Below are 18,095 nucleotides of genomic sequence, written 5' to 3' on the forward strand. Positions count from 1 at the left end.
TCACCTATAAGGTCACACCAATGACATGTAACAGATAACCGGATTAAATGAATCGGAAATTCATTTAATAGCTTTTCGGGAATTAGTTTGGAAAAACGTATTTATACGATACGACCTTGTATCGGAATTGTATATCGTAACGCGAATATTCGTAAGCTGGGCGAAACGAATAATCGTATCGTACAACGGTGATTCGTCGTGTACTATACGATAAATAATAGCCGTAAGGCGTTAGTCGCGAATACGAGCCGCATCGAAGCTGTCGGCTCGTCGAGCCAAGCGTGGAAGGCCCAACGAGCCAGCGAGCTCGCAACGCAGCAAGCAAGCCAGCCCGCAAGGGCCACGGCAGCGCACACAAGGCACAACAGCACAACAGCGAGCAAAGCAAAGGCCCACGACCCATGCTGCTCGGCTGCGCTGTGGGCTTTGGCCTGTAGTGTGTTTGCTGTGCGCGGGCTGTGCACGTGTGTGTGTTGTGTGGCCGGTCAAGGCGTTTGGTCTTGGCCGGTTACACTTAATATAACAATTAGGTTATATTTTTACACACACACAACATTCAGTTTTTCCAGTAAACCTAAACCTAATTCTAAATTACGTCGTTCAGTTTTTGCTCTCTACCAAAAACTGTTCTTCCCGAAAAAGCAAACTATCTTGTACGTTGTCTAAGCTACAATAATCAAGACGGATCTGAACGTGTCGGTGAACCAAATAGAGGAACGACAAGTGGAGTTCTTTGTTCGTGTTCGTTGATACTATACTCGGGAAAACACGCTTCAAATGTAAGTATGCTTAATCTGTGCTTTATACATGTTTCCTGGCTTTGGGGATGTTCCACACATGTTATGTATGTTTAACTGTATTCCCCTACAGTGGTATCATGAGCATTATGTATTCAAAGCATTTTTTAGCATGATTTATTGTTTTTGCTGTTGTCGAATTTTTTGGGATTTTTATTGAATTTTTCGAATTATTATGGATGAATCGCGTAATAGGTTCTGAATTCAAAACGTTTCGTATTTTCAACTTTTCTGACCCTAATCTGATTGAAAACAATTTTCTAAGATCAACTCATGAGAATGGAATTGCAAAGACAGGCCTCGAAGTATGTGTTTTTGGGCATTTTTGTTAATTTCCAAATTAAAATTAATAAATTCGGAAAGTTTTTCAATTAATTGATTGAAATTTTGACACAATGCTGTTGGGTATATTCTAATATTATGGTAAAAATTTCGGCCATTTTTGTTAAGTATAAACCCTAATTTTGCTTTTCCCAAATTCGTAAATTTTAGATCGCTAATTGATTTTTTAAATAATTTGGATCTGGAAATTTGGTTAATTGGGAAAGGGAATATAATTTCATGTAAAGTGGAAGATTTTTAAAATTATTGGATTAAAATTTTGATAAGATTCGTTAATTTTAATCAACACTTAAACCAAATTGATAAAAATCTAAAACTCAAATGTTTAGAACGATTTAAAGTTTTAGATTCGATTATCAAAAGTTAAAATTTTGTTGTTGACATTGTTTGTTCTTAAAATTTAAATAAAGTTAGCCTAGATTTAATAAATTTAACAAAATCGGATTGTTGTTAAAAATTAATAAAATCGTAAAGTCGTTATTTTTCGAAAATAAAAATCGTTAATTTTGTGAAAAATAACTTTATGCAAATATGTTCGTGATTTTTTTTTTTTTTTAATTAGTTGGTCTGTTTGCACGAACCAAAGGCACGAACACGAGGGGTGTGTGGCTTGTCGTAGCCACGCGGGCTACCTCCCCACTGCCGAGTTACAGCGACGCGGGCAGCAACAAGCGAGCTGCGTGCCGCGTGCGCTGGGCGAGTGAGCGAGCAAGGCATGCAAGCCTTGGCTTGCGAGCTGCGAGCAAGCAAGGGGCAAGGCTGCCTTGCCTAGCACGCAGCGTCGAGCAACACACATCGAGCAGCAGTGCCACAGCAGCGCAAGGCTGCGGGGATTGTGCGCGATGGCTGCGGGGGCATGGGCGCAATACTTGTGTGCCTCGTAGGCCACACAGCACGAGGCATTGTTGGGCTGGGCGAAAGCCTAGCCCGCATTGCACTTTTGGGCTTTTTTTTGTTTCGTTAGGCTTTAAAATTTGTGTTTGCATTAAAATGGCTAACGGGATAATTAATAGTTATTTTATTTAACTTGGGCCGGGCCGTGAGTTTAATTTAATATTTAAACATTTAATTATCCGGAATAAATATTGGTTTGAGTGGGAGCCGCTAAATGAAATTAAAAATGAAATAATTATTTTAATTATTTTCGTAGGTCGCTTTATTTTAATTAAATTAAATTTTAATTAGAATAAATTCTAAGGATTAATAATTTGGAAATTGATTAATCTTTTAGGACGCGTTTATGTGAACATGAATTTTAAATAATTCACGTAAATACTTGCATTTTTAAATGGGCCATTCGTTTTAGGATACGAATGGGTGAATGCATAGAATATATATTTTATGTAATGCAGGTACTCCAAGTGACTAGTATGTCCAATCTAGGATAGTTAAATACGGTATGCGAACCGTTTATCTTTGAATGTAAAGTTTTAAATATGGTCTGCATACCATTGAAATTTTGATGTAATTTTTATTATTTCAAGTATTTCTAGTTAAGAACTTTAAGTTAGCATTGAATGAGATTCAAGACGATGCCAAGCTAACAAGATGGTGAAGAAGGTTGGATGCTTCAAGACAGGAGTTTTGGGCCATACTAGTTCACCAATTTTATTTATGCTTTTATATATTGAATGAATGTATATTATGCATGAATGTGTTGTTTTTATGCTCAATTAGATTTAGTTCACTAAATAATCGAACCAACATAGAAACAACTAGGTCCAAGGTAATATTGTGTTCAAAAGTTGCCTTCCAAATCAAGCACTTACAAAAATCTAAGGATCTAACGTAGTAGGTTTACGCCAAAGCAAGGTGCTATATTAGTTGACTTAGATGGTAAGGCGTCCCAAAGGAGCACGTTGATTATGGTTTCAACTCAAACAACAATGGCATTATGTTGTGGCAATGGGATAAATTATGGTATTAATTTATTCACCAAGAGTAATTTGGAGATTACTAGCAATAGGTTTTGCTTACCTAGAATCTTAAAATACTTAATACATGCCAAAGCTACTGAAGGATTTAGGACTTTTAGGGTCATGGAATCGTTTCATTCATTTTTGGACCATGTTTTGCTTTTGCATGAATGAAATGATTAATAGCTTTGATGATTGCGTGAATGCTTTTCTTTCAAGTTATTAAAGTATGATAAATGTTTTCTTTGCTAGTTCATTTTGTAGAATCGTAAATCTTCAACTTTATTGCGTTCGGATAATAGAACTGCGATATTTCCTCGATCGATTGGTTACTAATTTTGAGAGCGATTCTCAAAGAAAAGGAAATGAGAGCGTATCTTGAATGCTATTTTCTTATAACGATATTCATGGTTGTTTTCAAACTAAAATTTGAATGGTAGACCAATTGGACCTCATATATTCAGAATACTGGGTAGTTTTGAAACAATGAAGTATTGAGTTAAAGACTCATGTATAACCAATGGTTAACAACCAATTTTCTTTTGGTTCGATAATGAACTAGACTCATTGGATGTGGTCATTCAAAGTAAATAAAAGAAAGGGACTTTGTAGGCATAACAAAGTAAGAAGATCAAGAAAAGAGTGAAATCTTTTGGACTATAAGAAAACATGCTAAAATGGATAGGAAACGGGAACACAATAAATGAATTCAAGGTTCTATTTCTACCTTGAAGTATATGTTAAAGATAAACAACTTAGCAAATAAACTCCTATGGTATTAGATTACCGCTTGAGGTTCTAACTCTTGTTAAGAACTCAAATTCCAGGAGCTAAGTCTGGTTATTGACCTACAAGTGGGAAATGAAGCAAAGTTGTGCTACATTAATTGTAGGGTCATCATGTTTGTTTTAAATTCCTTCTAAAGGCTGGAACTTAATGGCATTATGTTCCATTAATCATCATAAACAATTTCTGTTTGGACAACGGAAAGACTCACATTCAAAGTAAACAAAAACATTCGTTAAGTGTTTATTTGAATGAAATGCCCATTTAAGGGTTGAGTCATATGATTGATTAATAAATAAAAGAATCTCTTCACACTCAAACTTCAGAAGGTTCAAATCAAATATTTTGATTTTTGTTCCACGTATCTTTGGCAATGTCATACGACCATATCAACAAGACAACATTCTAAGATTCCATGGCATGGATTCCTGAAAGTTGGTTAATTTAAGACACGTGGGTCTTGCTTGTTGAACATGACATCGAAATGGACTATTGTTAGAAGAGTCTAGACAATTATGTTCATGGGCCAACGATAGATTTTATGACTTACCTATTTCACAAGAATTGGGAAAATATGGCTATACTTACTCAAGGTGAAATATGTGAAAAAGCTTCAATGCGATTCACAAAAGGGTATGACATCAACTTGGCAAGAATTTTGGAACATCTGGGCTGGGTCAAGGTGATGTTTTCATGAGCCAGGAACATTATCTAGATTGTCTACATGGCATTATAAACAATCGATGCTCCATAAGAATATGGTATGTCCAAATGGAGAAACCGGAATCTATTCGATTAACGATAATCACGACTATTTTCCTATATAGTTTCTAAATGATACTCTCAAGTGACTATCACACTAAACAAAGTTGTCAAAGCTAAAAATAAGATGTCATAAGGATTGAACTTCGGTTCAGTACATCTTTTCAGTACATATATATATATAGGGTTATCAAACCTAGTGGGAGTTAGTGTTTACATCAAACAAATTAACTCGAGAATAGATACATGTTTCTTTATGAGCGACTCATAGAAACAAAGGTATTGATTCTACCACAAATCTGAGAATATGGTTGTTTCTCTAGATAATGTCTTTTAGGAAACCATCTTATTTCCAAAAAGGCAAATGGGAGAAAAATTACCTCGAAGTGACCTTAAAAGAACTTCGAGTCAAGAAACAAACAAATGTAGGATACTTAGGAGTCTTTGGAAAAGCTATGTACTTAGAAGCCTATGGTATTAGATTACCGCTTGAGGTTCTAACTCTTGTTAAGAACTCAAATTCCAGGAGCTAAGTCTGGTTATTGACCTACAAGTGGGAAATGAAGCAAAGTTGTGCTACATTAATTGTAGGGTCATCATGTTTGTTTTAAATTCCTTCTAAAGGCTGGAACTTAATGGCATTATGTTCCATTAATCATCATAAACAATTTTTGTTTGGACAACGGAAAGACTCACATTCAAAGTAAACAAAAACATTCGTTAAGTGTTTATTTGAATGAAATGCTCATTTAAGGGTTGAGTCATATGATTGATTAATAAATAAAAGAATCTCTTCACACTCAAACTTCAGAAGGTTCAAATCAAATATTTTGATTTGTGTTCCACGTATCTTTGGCAATGTCATACGACCATATCAACAAGACAACATTCTAAGATTCCATGGCATGGATTCCTGAAAGTTGGTTAATTTAAGACACGTGGGTCTTGCTTGTTGAACATGACATCGAAATGGACTATTGTTAGAAGAGTCTAGACAATTATGTTCATGGGCCAACGATAGATTTTATGACTTACCTATTTCACAAGAATTGGGAAAATATGGCTATACTTACTCAAGGTGAAATATGTGAAAAGCTTCAATGCGATTCACAAAAGGGTATGACATCAACTTGGCAAGAATTTTGGAACATCTAGGCTGGGTCAAGGTGATGTTTTCATGAGCCAGGAACATTATCTAGATTGTCTACATGGCATTATAAACAATCGATGCTCCATAAGAATATGGTATGTCCAAATGGAGAAACCGGAATCTATTCGATTAACGATAATCATGACTATTTTCCTATATAGTTTCTAAATGATACTCTCAAGTGACTATCACACTAAACAAAGTTGTCAAAGCTAAAAATAAGATGTCATAAGGATTGAACTTCGGTTCAGTACATCTTTTCAGTACATATATATATCTAGGGTTATCAAACCTAGTGGGAGTTAGTGTTTACATCAAACAAATTAACTCGAGAATAGATACTTGTTTCTTTATGAGCGACTCATAGAAACAAAGGTATTGATTCTACCACAAATCTGAGAATATGGTTGTTTCTCTAGATAATGTCTTTTAGGAAACCATCTTATTTCCAAAAAGGCAAATGGGAGAAAAATTACCTCGAAGTGACCTTAAAAGAACTTCGAGTCAAGAAACAAACAAATGTAGGATACTTAGGAGTCTTTGGAAAAGCTATGTACTTAGAAGCCTTTGGAAGAGCTTCAGGAAGACTTTGGAAGTGCTTTAAGAGAATCATAATACTCAAAGGACTTGAGTAATGTCTTGACAGTAAAGTTTGATGTTCAATACCTATGTAAATCGTATAAGGAATAGAATTCAACCAAGATAGATACATAGATATCTTAAGGAATGAAAACTATGAAGACTTTAGAAGTGCTTCAAGAACATACGAGTTACAGGTTAGCTACGACAAATTAAAAATTCCCAAGTATGGTTTGAGGCAATTTTATCCGAAGTATCTTCATCTTAAAGAATCAAATCTACGATTTGATTGGTTTGCATAAAGGGTTCACTCCCATTGGTTGCAAACATGTTTTCTAAACATACAAGGTTGATTTGCATAAAGGGTTCACTCCCATTGGCTGCAAACACGTTTTCAAAACATACAAAGATGATATTGTATACACATACAAAAGAAAATCTAGATTGGTGGTTAAAGATTATAAACAACTTCACGACGTTGATAATGTTGAAATATTTTTCACCAAGTCGGAATGCTTGAACTATTTTGGATAAATCTAGCAATCATTGCATATAGAAATATGGCAATTGGAAAATGAAACACCTTCCTCAATTGGACTTGTAGAAAGGAATTGTGTACATCACACAATGAAAAAGTTTTGGATGCTAGATAAAAGAGCAAGCTTTAGAAATCTATTCGTAGATTAAAGCATGCAAGTGGGAATCGAAACATATTTTTCAACATGGCTATTGAGCAATCATGGCTCTATGAAAATATGGATCATCTTGTAGATGGGGAGTTTAGTGGGAGCTAAGTCATGTTTATTGGTTCTATATATGAGATACATATCTCTCTATTAAAAATGACATTTAAATTCTAAATGGTTAGATTTGAAAGTATTTGTCAATATTAGAACCATGGCGAAACTTAGAACATATTGGGTTAAAGATCTATTGGATAGGATCTAAAGCGTTGTTTGGATTCTGTAAAAGTAATTACTAAATCAAACATAATGGAGAGACTAAAAAGAGACTCTCAACCCATATGAGTAATTCTAAGTAATGAATGCTTTAACTAAAGTATAAAGCTAGGTTGTTATCACTAAAGTTAAACATGAAGGACCTTGAAGAGGTGCCTTCACCTTATATCACATGGCAATGCCAAGATTTTAGCAAGATTCAGTGTCTCTTGAAACAGAATAAAACTAAAAGTCACATGGATGGATTTTAAAATGCGAATGTTTTTTGCATTACAATCAATCATGTGTGATGTGATATATAGATCGCCAAGATAACTCGTGAACATTGGATCGTGACGAGTTTATACCAATCTCTATTAATCTAGATCAAAGATCATTAGAACAATATCAAGAACATCCAATACATCTGAATATGTAGGATGAGCACTTGATGAGAGTAAGTTAAGATGAACTAAAGTTTTGATGCTATATGCATTTTCCTAAGCAAAAGTTGAATATTGTTGTTAGGCAAACCATGAACATACACGGGCAATTAGGCATCGTGATTAAAAGGTGGTAACGTAGGTTCTAAACCATATGTGATTCATGGGAAACTGAATCAATGATTAGTTTATAAGTTCTCAGTTGAAAGATGTATCTCCCACATCTCTGTGAACTGGTTGGAGTATTCCAAAAGGATAGCATCATTTGCAATTCTACATAATTGAAATGAATTCATTATTGCCTAAGAAGCAATGAAAGGGAATTGTTTCTAGTGGGAGTTCTTCAATGAACTCAGGTTGATCACAAGTCTGCTATCTGGATGCTTTTCTATTTAAATATGATTATCATTCTAGACATCAATGAAAGACTAGATCATTCTATAAACATATACTCCCTCTGTCCCTTAATACTCGCATCGTTTTGACTTTTTGCACTATTCACATAATTCACTTTGACCCTATTTTATTTATAGTATATGAAAACAAATGTTATTATATAATATATTGTTGGTTTCATCTTAATATGTATTTTCAAAATATTAATATTTTTATAAGTTTTTATAATATGTAGTTAGGGATATTGGGGGTCAAAGTTGTGCATTGGCATGCGTATCTAGTCAAAATGGTGCTAGTATTAAGGGACGGAGGGAGTATATTCAAAGATCTTTTCATCTTACATCGAAAGGCTTTCGATAGAAAAGATGCTAAGAATAGCAAAGTATGATAAACTAAACCTCTGCATTGAATGAGACACAACATTCATATGCAGAAATGATATCAAGTTTGAGTTCCATGAATGTTTTAAGTGTTGGGTGAAAGGCCTATATCTGTAAAACATTAAATGCCTGATTTTGGGTTAGAGGCCCACAAATTGGTAAGCATTTGGTTTAAACATTTATCATTTATGAAATTACTTTTCATAGATCATTTAATCTTGGTTTAGTATTAAATGATGAAGTCCAAGTGATTCAAAACATTCAAATGGGATGTCAAGATGGATTCTTCGACAAAGAAACACCCATAAGTGAACTTGAATATTGAAGTCACAAAGGATCCCTAATCCAGGTCATTGAAATGTGGACAACTAATGACTAATGAAGATTAGATTGCAAGTAGATTTGTAGTTCAGTTTCTTGAACTAGATTGACTGGATGTCAGAATCTTGTGCATAGATACTTATTGGATCTTGTATCGGATTGACCATGAGAACACTTTAAGAGATTAAAGTCATGTCATAAGTAGTTCTCATTAATGGTGATTAGAACCATTCCTCAGAACATGAGTGATTATGTCTGCTCGTTTGAGAATTAGTTCGCTCTAATGCTAGCTAAACGTCGCACTGTAAAAGGAGGCTATAAAAGCAGTTATTGGGCGTACTATGAATCAAAGTGAGTGTTCATAGATTGCAAGAATGGAGTTTCCTCCTATCTTTAATAGGATATGGTGTTGTTGTGCAACAAGTACTCTCGGAGAGTTGGATACTGTGAAAATGCATGGTCGTGCTCAGAATGGTTAAGGCTTAACCTTCTATAAAAGTTTAATAGTTGAGCTCTGTAATCCGAGAAACACATCTGGACCTAATAAGGATGGCTTGGATCTTACCTTATGTTCGGCAAGTAACACTAAGCAACAAAGGAATGTGAATGCACACTTGTCTGAATGACAAGTGGGAGACTAAAGGAAATATATCCTTCACCCAAGGTGCATTAAGTCCAATACCAAGGTTCAGATTAATTACGAATAATTAATTCAGTAAGATAAAGTGATCGGAACAGCTAGCTAGAGCAATGCTTCCAATCAGTGAGTTCTAATCTATATTAGGCTCACAAATTACTCTTAACTGAACCTATAAGGTCACACCAATGACATGTAACAGATCACCGGATTAAATGAATCGGAAATTCATTTAATAGATTTTCGGGAATTAGTTTGGAAAAACGTATTATACGATACGAACTTGTACCGGAATCGTATATCGTATCGCGAATATTCGTAAGCTGGGCGAAACAAATAATCGTATCGTACGACGGTGATTCGTCGTGTACGATACGATAAATAATATCCGTAAGGCGTTAGTCGCGAATACGAGCCGCATCGGAGCTGTCGGCCCATCGAGCCAAGCACGGAAGGTCCAAAGAGCCAGCGAGCTTGCAACGCAGCAAGCAAGCCAGCCCGCAAGGGCCACGGCAGCGCGCACAAGGCACAACAGCACAACAACGAGCAAAGCAAAGGCCCACGACCCATGCTGCTCGGCTGCGCTGTGGGCTTCGGCCTGCAGTGTGTTTGTTGTGTGCGGGTTGTGCACGCGTGTGTGATGTGTGGCCGGTCAAGGCCTTTGGTCTTGACCGGTTACACTTAATATAACAATTAGGTTATATTTTTACACACACACAACATTCAGTTTTTCCAGTAAACCTAAACCTAATTCTAAATTACGTCGTTCAGTTTTTGCTCTCTACCAAAAAATGTTCTTCCCGAAAAAGCAAACTATCTTGTACGTACGTTGTCTAAGCTACAATAATCAAGACGGATCTGAACGTGTCGGTGAACCAAATAGAGGAACGACAAGTGGAGTTCTTTGTTCGTGTTCGTTGATACTATACTCGGGAAAACACGCTTCAAATGTAAGTATGCTTAATCTGTGCTTTATACATGTTTCCTGGCTTTGGGGATGTTCCACACATGTTATGTATGTTTAACTGTATTCCCCTACAATTAGTGGTACGGTTCCCTAAGTGAAATATCTTTTTCGTATAAGCTTGCATAAATTTCTTTGAGTGAATCAACCATGTATCTTCAACATACTTCAATGTCTTTGGATGAGAAGCAAAAACTTTTTTTAATTGCATTACATTTGCTTCATACTCGACTTCTGCCTCAGCATAAACAATTTTGTTCCAATATAATAACGAAGAAATCCTGACGCAAAAAGAGCACTCCTAGTATAAAGTTTTGCCCTATCTTCCTCATTTTTAGCAATATGACGTATACACAACATATGATGACTCTTGGGAAATACATAATCAATCGCGTGTATTAAATCATACTCCCTATCAGTAAAAATAACTTCTGGCATATGATCAGGATCAAAAAGAGCTCTCACACATCGAAGTTCCCATTCAAAACTGTCCCATTTCTCATCTTGGAGAAATGCAAATCCAACAGAAACTTTTTCCAGTCAGAACACATCCAACTATTTCTATCAAGGGAATTTTATATCCATTTGTTTTGTAAGTGCAATCCATTATCAACACATGATTAAATAAGCGCAACATATTTTTTTAGCAAAAAATAAATCAGTTAACACAGTTGTACCTGGTGTAGACTTTGTATGTTTTTGGATTTCGAAGGAGCTGAGTCGCCACCAAACAATTTTAAGGGTCCCGTTTGGAAAGACCAAAATTTTACTCTATATTGGATAAGGAATTGAATCTTAGAAACGGATGGGTGAGATCCGGGCAAGGGAACGAGATGCTTATTCCGCGAGCCTTAGAAATTGTATTCGAATGCATGGCATAGAACATTTTTGAATAACCCTAGTCATGACACTATGTGGGTTTGAATTTAGAATTTGAGCACATAGAATTTCTACTTTGTATTGTGACCACTTCGCTTTAAAGTTAATTTAAGGGAACCTAAGGCCGGTTTGTCCAAGAAATTATCTTTGTTAAGCGTGGTGTAACTTTGCATTTTGTTGTATTTAGCATGTGAGGTGATGAAAGCAATAAACAAGTAAAGCAACATCACAATAGAAAATAAATGCGTAATTAGTAAAGATACATCACCACCTATAAAAGGACTAGGTGGGAAACCACATTGCCTAGAAGGACTAGGCAAGTAAAGTTGCATAAATAGTAAGTGCGGAATTGAAAGGTGCAATATTTAAAGGCATTATTGAAATCGCGATATTGAAGTGCATAATTGAAAGGCATTATTGAAATTGCGGTATTGAAGTGCAGAATTGAAAGATGCGATATTGAAATTGAACTATTGTATCTGAGATCCAAACTCCAAACGACGTCTTAATAATAAGTGCGTTCGACACGGATTCAAGTCTAAAAATATCAACTTTAGGACAAGTTGCTCATCCTAAAGTATCTTAGATTTTGGACATGAAAATTGAACTTGAAATATTGAATCTTGAATATTGAACTTGAATATTGAACTTAGGAGTCTTGAATCTCAAAGATATATTAGACCTTTTAATGTTGAAAAGGTTTCATCTTTGATATGCTCCATATACTGAAATGATTCTAGTTTAAGGAAGTGATTACAAACAACCTTAAACATCATTGAATCTTGAAACTTGTATTTGAATATTGAAATGAGGAGTCTTGAATCTCAAAGATTATACCTTTTAATGTTAAAAAGGTTTCACCTTTTGTGTGCTCCATATTTTGAATTTATTGAAGTGATTACAAACAACCTTAAACATCATTGAATCTTGAAAATGAAACTTGAACTTGAATATTGAAAAGTGGAGTCTTGAATCTCAAAGATTAGACCTTTAAATATTAAAAAGGCCTCACCTTTGATTACTCCATGTTTTGAAAATGATTCTAGTTTAAGGAAGTGATTACAAACAACCTTAAACATCATGGAATCCATAACTTTGTATTTGTATCATTGAAAGTGTTGATTTTGTAAAAATATGTGATTGTTGTAAGTGACACTTTTAAGAGTAAAAGTGTCAACTTTACTAATCATTTTGAAAGAAAATTATAGAAACATAGTGGATTAGGATTTGGATTCGGAATTACCTAGTTAGGTTTAGGTTAGAATTCCTCTTAGAGCTCCCAATTGCTTGAAAACTTGAGATTTGTATGAGATTTTTGAAGTTTTGTATTTTGATTTTTGAGAGGCAATTTCAGAATTACGACGTTCTGATTGTAATTTTCTGCCCTAAAGTGCTTGAAAATCAGGGTTTAAATATTCGAATGGCTAAACGCCAGGTGACAGCTGCGCCCAGCGCAGCAACGGCGCCTGGCGCCGCTGACGTGGCACAGAAGATGCCAAGCAAGGACGATGACGCCGTCCTTGCATTTGGCTTGTAGTGGCGTACCTTTGTACGAAATGTACGAATTTTGGCACGTAGCTTTGCTTGGGGGTTAAGGAAGTTTGCGACTAAAAACTAGTCGTTTTTGGTTTTTTTGAATTCAGTTTTACGGGACGAGGCCCGGCTTGCTCAGTTTTGTGGGTCGGCGCCCGAATTTGGATTGCTTAGTGTCATTTTGACTGGAAAAGGCATTGTAAAACCAATGGAGTGGTCCATTGGGTAAGATTGTACTTTGATTTTCGGAAATTGAATTTTGTACCGAGTTCCGTAATGGGAACGGTCTCGGGAATTGGATTTTGGATCTTGGATCTTGGATTTGGAATAAGTTTTAGCAATTATGACTTCCGCACGGAGTTGTTCCAACCACCTAGCAAGGATAATGGTATCGTCATCATCCCAATGGGGAGACACGATTTCGGTGTCTACATTATGTTACTGCTAAGAATGGCCAATTCTCTGCAAGCTTTACAGCTATTTATGGTCTACACTCTATTGAAAACAGGAGGTCAATGTGGGCTGATCTTTGTAAATTGAAGACTGCTATTACTGGACCATGGTTGGTAATGGGAGACTTTAATTCTATTTTGCTTTCAAGTGATAGAATAAATGGCACTGATGTCACTAATAATGAAACTAAAGATTTTGAAGATTGTGTTAGCACTGCTGATCTTACTGAGCTCAAGACCTTTGGTCATTTGTTCTCTTGGAGTAATAAAGGGCAAGGAAGCATGAGGATTCGCTCAAGAATTGATAGGGCATTTGGCAACCCAGAATGGCATAGTACTTATATACTAATTCAATGGTGGAATACCTGAACCCTGGCCTATCTGATCATTCACCCCTTCTCATGAGGTACAAGGTCAATATGTAACAAGGGGGGAGACCTTTCAATTTTTTTAATTACATGGCTGAACATAAAGATTTTTTGAAGATTGTTCAAGAAGGGTGGAAGGTTGATGTCCATGGTACTGCTATGTTTAGAATTTGGTACAAACTAAAGGGAATTAAAGTAGGCCTCAAAAAATTTGCACCATCAGGAATTTGTTGGATTAGAGGAGATAATAGAAACTTTGAGAACTAATTTAAATCTTATCCAAAGTCAGCTGGTTGTGGATCACACTGATAGTCAGTTGCAGAATGATGAAAAAGAGATGAGCACCAAACTGAAGAAGTTTCTCTTAATTCAGGAGAGTGCATTCAAGCAGAAATCAAGAATTCAATGGCTCAAAGAAGGTGATTCAAACTCCAAATTCTTCTTCGGTGTTATGAAGGAGAGGAATTCCAGAAAAGGTATAGATGTGTTGTATGACAGTTCAGGCCAAAAGCTGCTTACCAATAAGGATATTACTGAAGAAATTAGGAGCTTTTACACAACCTTGATTGGTACTGCAGCTCCCTCTGTAATTGGTATTGATATTGAGGTGGTTAGAAGAGGGAAACAACTGTCAGTTTCAGCTGCTGAGAGTTTGGTGAGACCAGTGTCAACAGATGAAATAGATCAAGCTTTAAAAGGGATAAATGTGAATAAGGCACCTGAATTGGATGGTTTGAATAACTTCTTTTTTAAGAAAGCTTGGGGGATCCTAAAAGAAGATATGTATAAAGAAATTCAGGAATTTTTTGAGAATGGAAGCATGCTAAAACAGGTGAACAACACTGTTGTCACTCTCATCCCTAAAGTTCTTAATGCCTCTAGTGTTAAATATTAAAGGCCAATTGCATGCTGCTCAGTTGTCTACAAGCTCATTTCCAAGATTCTCACAGACAGGATGCACTCAGTCATTAGTGAAGTTGTGAATTCTGCCCAGTCAGGTTTCATACCTGGGAGGAATATTTCAGACAATATTTTGTTAGCTTCTGAGCTAATAAAATGCTATTCTAGGAAGCATGTTTCTCCTAGATGCATGATTAAAGTTGATCTAAGAAGGCATATGACTCCATTGAATGGCCCTTTCTGCAGAGTATGATGTATGAGTTGGGTTTCCCAGATAAGTTTGTTAAGTGGATAATGCAATGCCTGGATACTGTGTCTTACTCCATACTGGTAAATGGCTTCCCTTCTCCCCCTATTCAAGCTAAAAAAAGGTCTCAGGCAAGGGGATCCTATGTCACCCTTTCTCTTTGCTATTGGAATGGAATACCTCTCAAGGTGTCTCTCCAACCTTGGTCCTGAATGTAAACACCACCCAAAATGCAAAAGACTTGGGATTACCCATATGATGTTTGCTGATGATCTTTTAATGTTTTCAAGAGCTGACAATCCCTCTATCATGGCTATGTTTCATGCTTTCACTAAGTTCTCCGCAGCTTCTGGTTTGGTGGCAAATATGCAGAAAAGTGAAGTGTACATTGCAGGTGTTTCAGATTCCTTTGCTGAGATGCTCTCTACTGAACTAGGTATTTTGAGGGGGACATTCCCTTTCAAATACCTGGGTGTTCCTCTGACCACAAGGAAGCTAAGTTATTCTGACTGTAAACCCCTAATTGAGAAAACTGTAGCAAGAATTCAAAGCTGGTAAGCTAAAATGCTTTCCTATGTAGGCAGGCTCCAACTCTTCAAGTCTGTTTTGTGTGGTATTCAGCTGTACCGGTGTCAAATTTTTGTCATGCCAAAAAAGGTGATGAATGAGATTCAAAGGTTGTGTAGGTGTTTCCTCTGGTCAGGTGCTGACAGTGGATCTAGGAAAGCTCCTATCTCATGGGATCATGTTTGTCTTCCTAAAAGTTGAGGTGGTTGGAACTTAAAGGATCTGACCATTTGGATTAAAGCAGCTGTTCTTAAGCACAGTTGGGCATTGGCTATGAAGCAAGATAGAATGTGGGTGAAATGGATGCATGCGTATTATATAAAAAACAATGACTTCTGGTCCATGGATGTTCCTAATGGGCTAACCTGGTCTATGAGGAAGATATGGCACCAGAGAGAGATACTTGCTCAAGCAGGAGCTGTTCATACCTTTGTTCATGGTGGCAAATTCAGAATCTGCAAAGCTTATCAGTTTCTTAAACCTGAAGCTAGTACAGTAAGATGGAAAACAATCATCTGCAATAGTCAAGCTAGCCCTAAAAGTACCTTTATTGTGTGGCTTGCTATCCAAAACAGGCTAACCACAAAGGATAGATTGTTAAGCTGGAACTTGAACATAAATGGAACTTGTGTTCTTTGTCATAAATGTCCAGAGAATGTGGCTCACCTCTTCTTTGACTGTGAGTATTCTGCTGAAATTTGGGATAAGGTGATCCAGACTTGTGGTGTTCATAGAGTTACTCAGAACTGGACTGAGATCATTGAGTGGGTGGCTAAAAAGAGTAGAAGCACCAAGCTAGATGATGCCTATTGAAGTATTATATTAATTGAATCAGTGTATGCAATCTGGATTCAAAGAAACTCCAAAATAGTTAACAACAAGTTAGATTCTTGTAGTACTATCGTTAATAGAGGGTTTTGTTTAGAGCTGCCTGTAGACATGATAGTTGATTCTCAGTTGTAAAGCTTAGGGGTTGTCCTAAGCTATTTTCTGGTGCTTTGTTTTTTGGTTGTAGTTCCCTCTGTGGTCAATAAAATCTTTATTTGCCAAAAACAAAAGCCAAATCTCTAAGCAAGACACCAAAGAAGAAAGCTAAACTACAACAAATAACTACAATGTTTTGTATATCACGCTAAAAAAAAAAATCACACTATGGGGGAGCATATGACAACAGAAAATACAAAATGTCCTAGAATATGCTGCCAGGGTACTTGAAAAGTGACAAAGTAATGTAATGGTCAACTAGTGATAAAAAAAACGAATATGAAGGCCTCTGCACATATTTCTCAAATCTCAAATTAGGTTACACCATACAAGTGATACAAGATACAACCATTCGCAGTTAGCATCACTAATAACCACTTCAAGCAATAGACCGTCTACACCCTGGAAAAAGAAATTCCAATACTAAGAAGCTTTTGCTCTGGCAAATTACCCTCGCCACATATGTTCTAGCTACACTACATTTTGTTCCATTGTTTTTTGCAGGGAATAAAGTAACAACATAACAATACAAATTTAACAACTCAATGGCTAAAGTTCTCGCTCAACAGCAGTGTCTAGTTCATTAAGACTCTGTTTATACTAAATCCATAATTAGAAAATAGACAAGGTACTCCGTAATTAATACCAATCAACTGAACAAATTTTCAATCCCTTAATATTAATACCAACTAATAACAGATTAGTTCAAGAACGGTCTAAGCACTCATATGGATTGCATTCCTAAAGCACAAAGGTGACCTAGACATATCCTCTGATACTTCGCCTTTTGCCACAAAGAATGTGGACTTAGTAAGATTATAATCACCCTTTTAAAACTAACATCAAATCAATAATGAAAATTTCAGATGGTATTCAAACTTAGCATATTCAGATTTAAGACCTTGAGAAGTATCATAGGTTTTCTAAGGAAACTGATTCAGGCGCACCAGTAAGGTGATTTTAGTACACCCTCTGTGAGAGCACATAAAACAACTTATACTCACATAAGGTGTGCCAAAATCATTTCCTATGCTGATACAATTGAAATCAAATCACCGATTTCCGTTATTGGCCTACAACACTTTCGCGCCAGAAGGGATATGAGGTGTAAATTCTATAGATGGCTTGTGGTCAGACTAGCTTGTTTCTTCACTCAAACCCCTATAATTTATCAGTTTCCATTTCGACAAAGACCAAACAAAGTACAGCTTAAAGCCTTAAATCAAGTTCTGAAACCCAAATCATCAGAAATCTGAACACCGAAATTATGAGTTATCGGGCTTATTTTCATGAAATTCAACACTAATGGTACAATGAGGCGATTGACGATGAGAGGGAATATAAGAAACCAAATAAGATAATACACCAACTTAAACATGGTATTTCCAATACCAAATGGGAGAAATGACATAAAATTTTAACATCAAGCTTGAAAGTTTCAAACAAGAAACTATTCTGAATCAAGGCCCTAGCAATAATAATCGTTTATCATAGAACAAAACTGATGTAAAGAACTCAATAATCTCAAAACCAAAAACAAACCAGAGAGATGTATCCAAATCTGTTTTCTATAACATGATAAGTGGGTTTTTAACCCACTAAGGATGGTGTTTTTAGGCGGACTTTAGTGTTAGTTTAGTGGATTTTTATCTCTTTTTCCTTACTTTTTCCATTTTTCTTACTTTTCTTAGTTTCATTAGTTTTTATAGTTTTTAGGCCTTTTTCTTCTTTGTTTTTCTTTGTGTCCCTTGTTT

General features: G+C 36.0%; 1 protein-coding gene across 1 annotated transcript; it reads left to right on the forward strand.

Moving 5' to 3' along the window:
• The first annotated feature begins 14,877 nt into the window (after positions 1 to 14,877).
• On the forward strand, positions 14,878 to 16,170 carry LOC110797118 (uncharacterized). The gene is made up of 3 exons (XM_022002212.1): positions 14,878 to 15,226; positions 15,371 to 15,537; positions 15,637 to 16,170. The coding sequence occupies exons 1-3, from the start codon at positions 14,878 to 14,880 to the stop codon at positions 16,168 to 16,170; spliced, it is 1,050 nt and encodes a 349-aa protein (XP_021857904.1).
• The last annotated feature ends 1,925 nt before the right edge of the window (positions 16,171 to 18,095 follow it).

This window comes from Spinacia oleracea, chromosome 4 (genome assembly GCF_020520425.1).
Source record: "Spinacia oleracea cultivar Varoflay chromosome 4, BTI_SOV_V1, whole genome shotgun sequence".
Taxonomy (NCBI): Eukaryota; Viridiplantae; Streptophyta; class Magnoliopsida; order Caryophyllales; family Amaranthaceae; genus Spinacia; species Spinacia oleracea.

Bases quoted from the DNA above. Each gene is read 5' to 3' on its own strand.
- LOC110797118 (XM_022002212.1), top strand. From the start codon at position 14,878: ATGGCTTCCCTTCTCCCCCTATTCAAGCTAAAAAAAGGTCTCAGGCAA. The intron at 15,227-15,370 runs GTATTTTGAGGG...TTTCCTATGTAG, and splicing joins GATGCTCTCTACTGAACTAG to GCAGGCTCCAACTCTTCAAG. The intron at 15,538-15,636 runs GTTTGTCTTCCT...TTGGCTATGAAG, and splicing joins CTCCTATCTCATGGGATCAT to CAAGATAGAATGTGGGTGAA.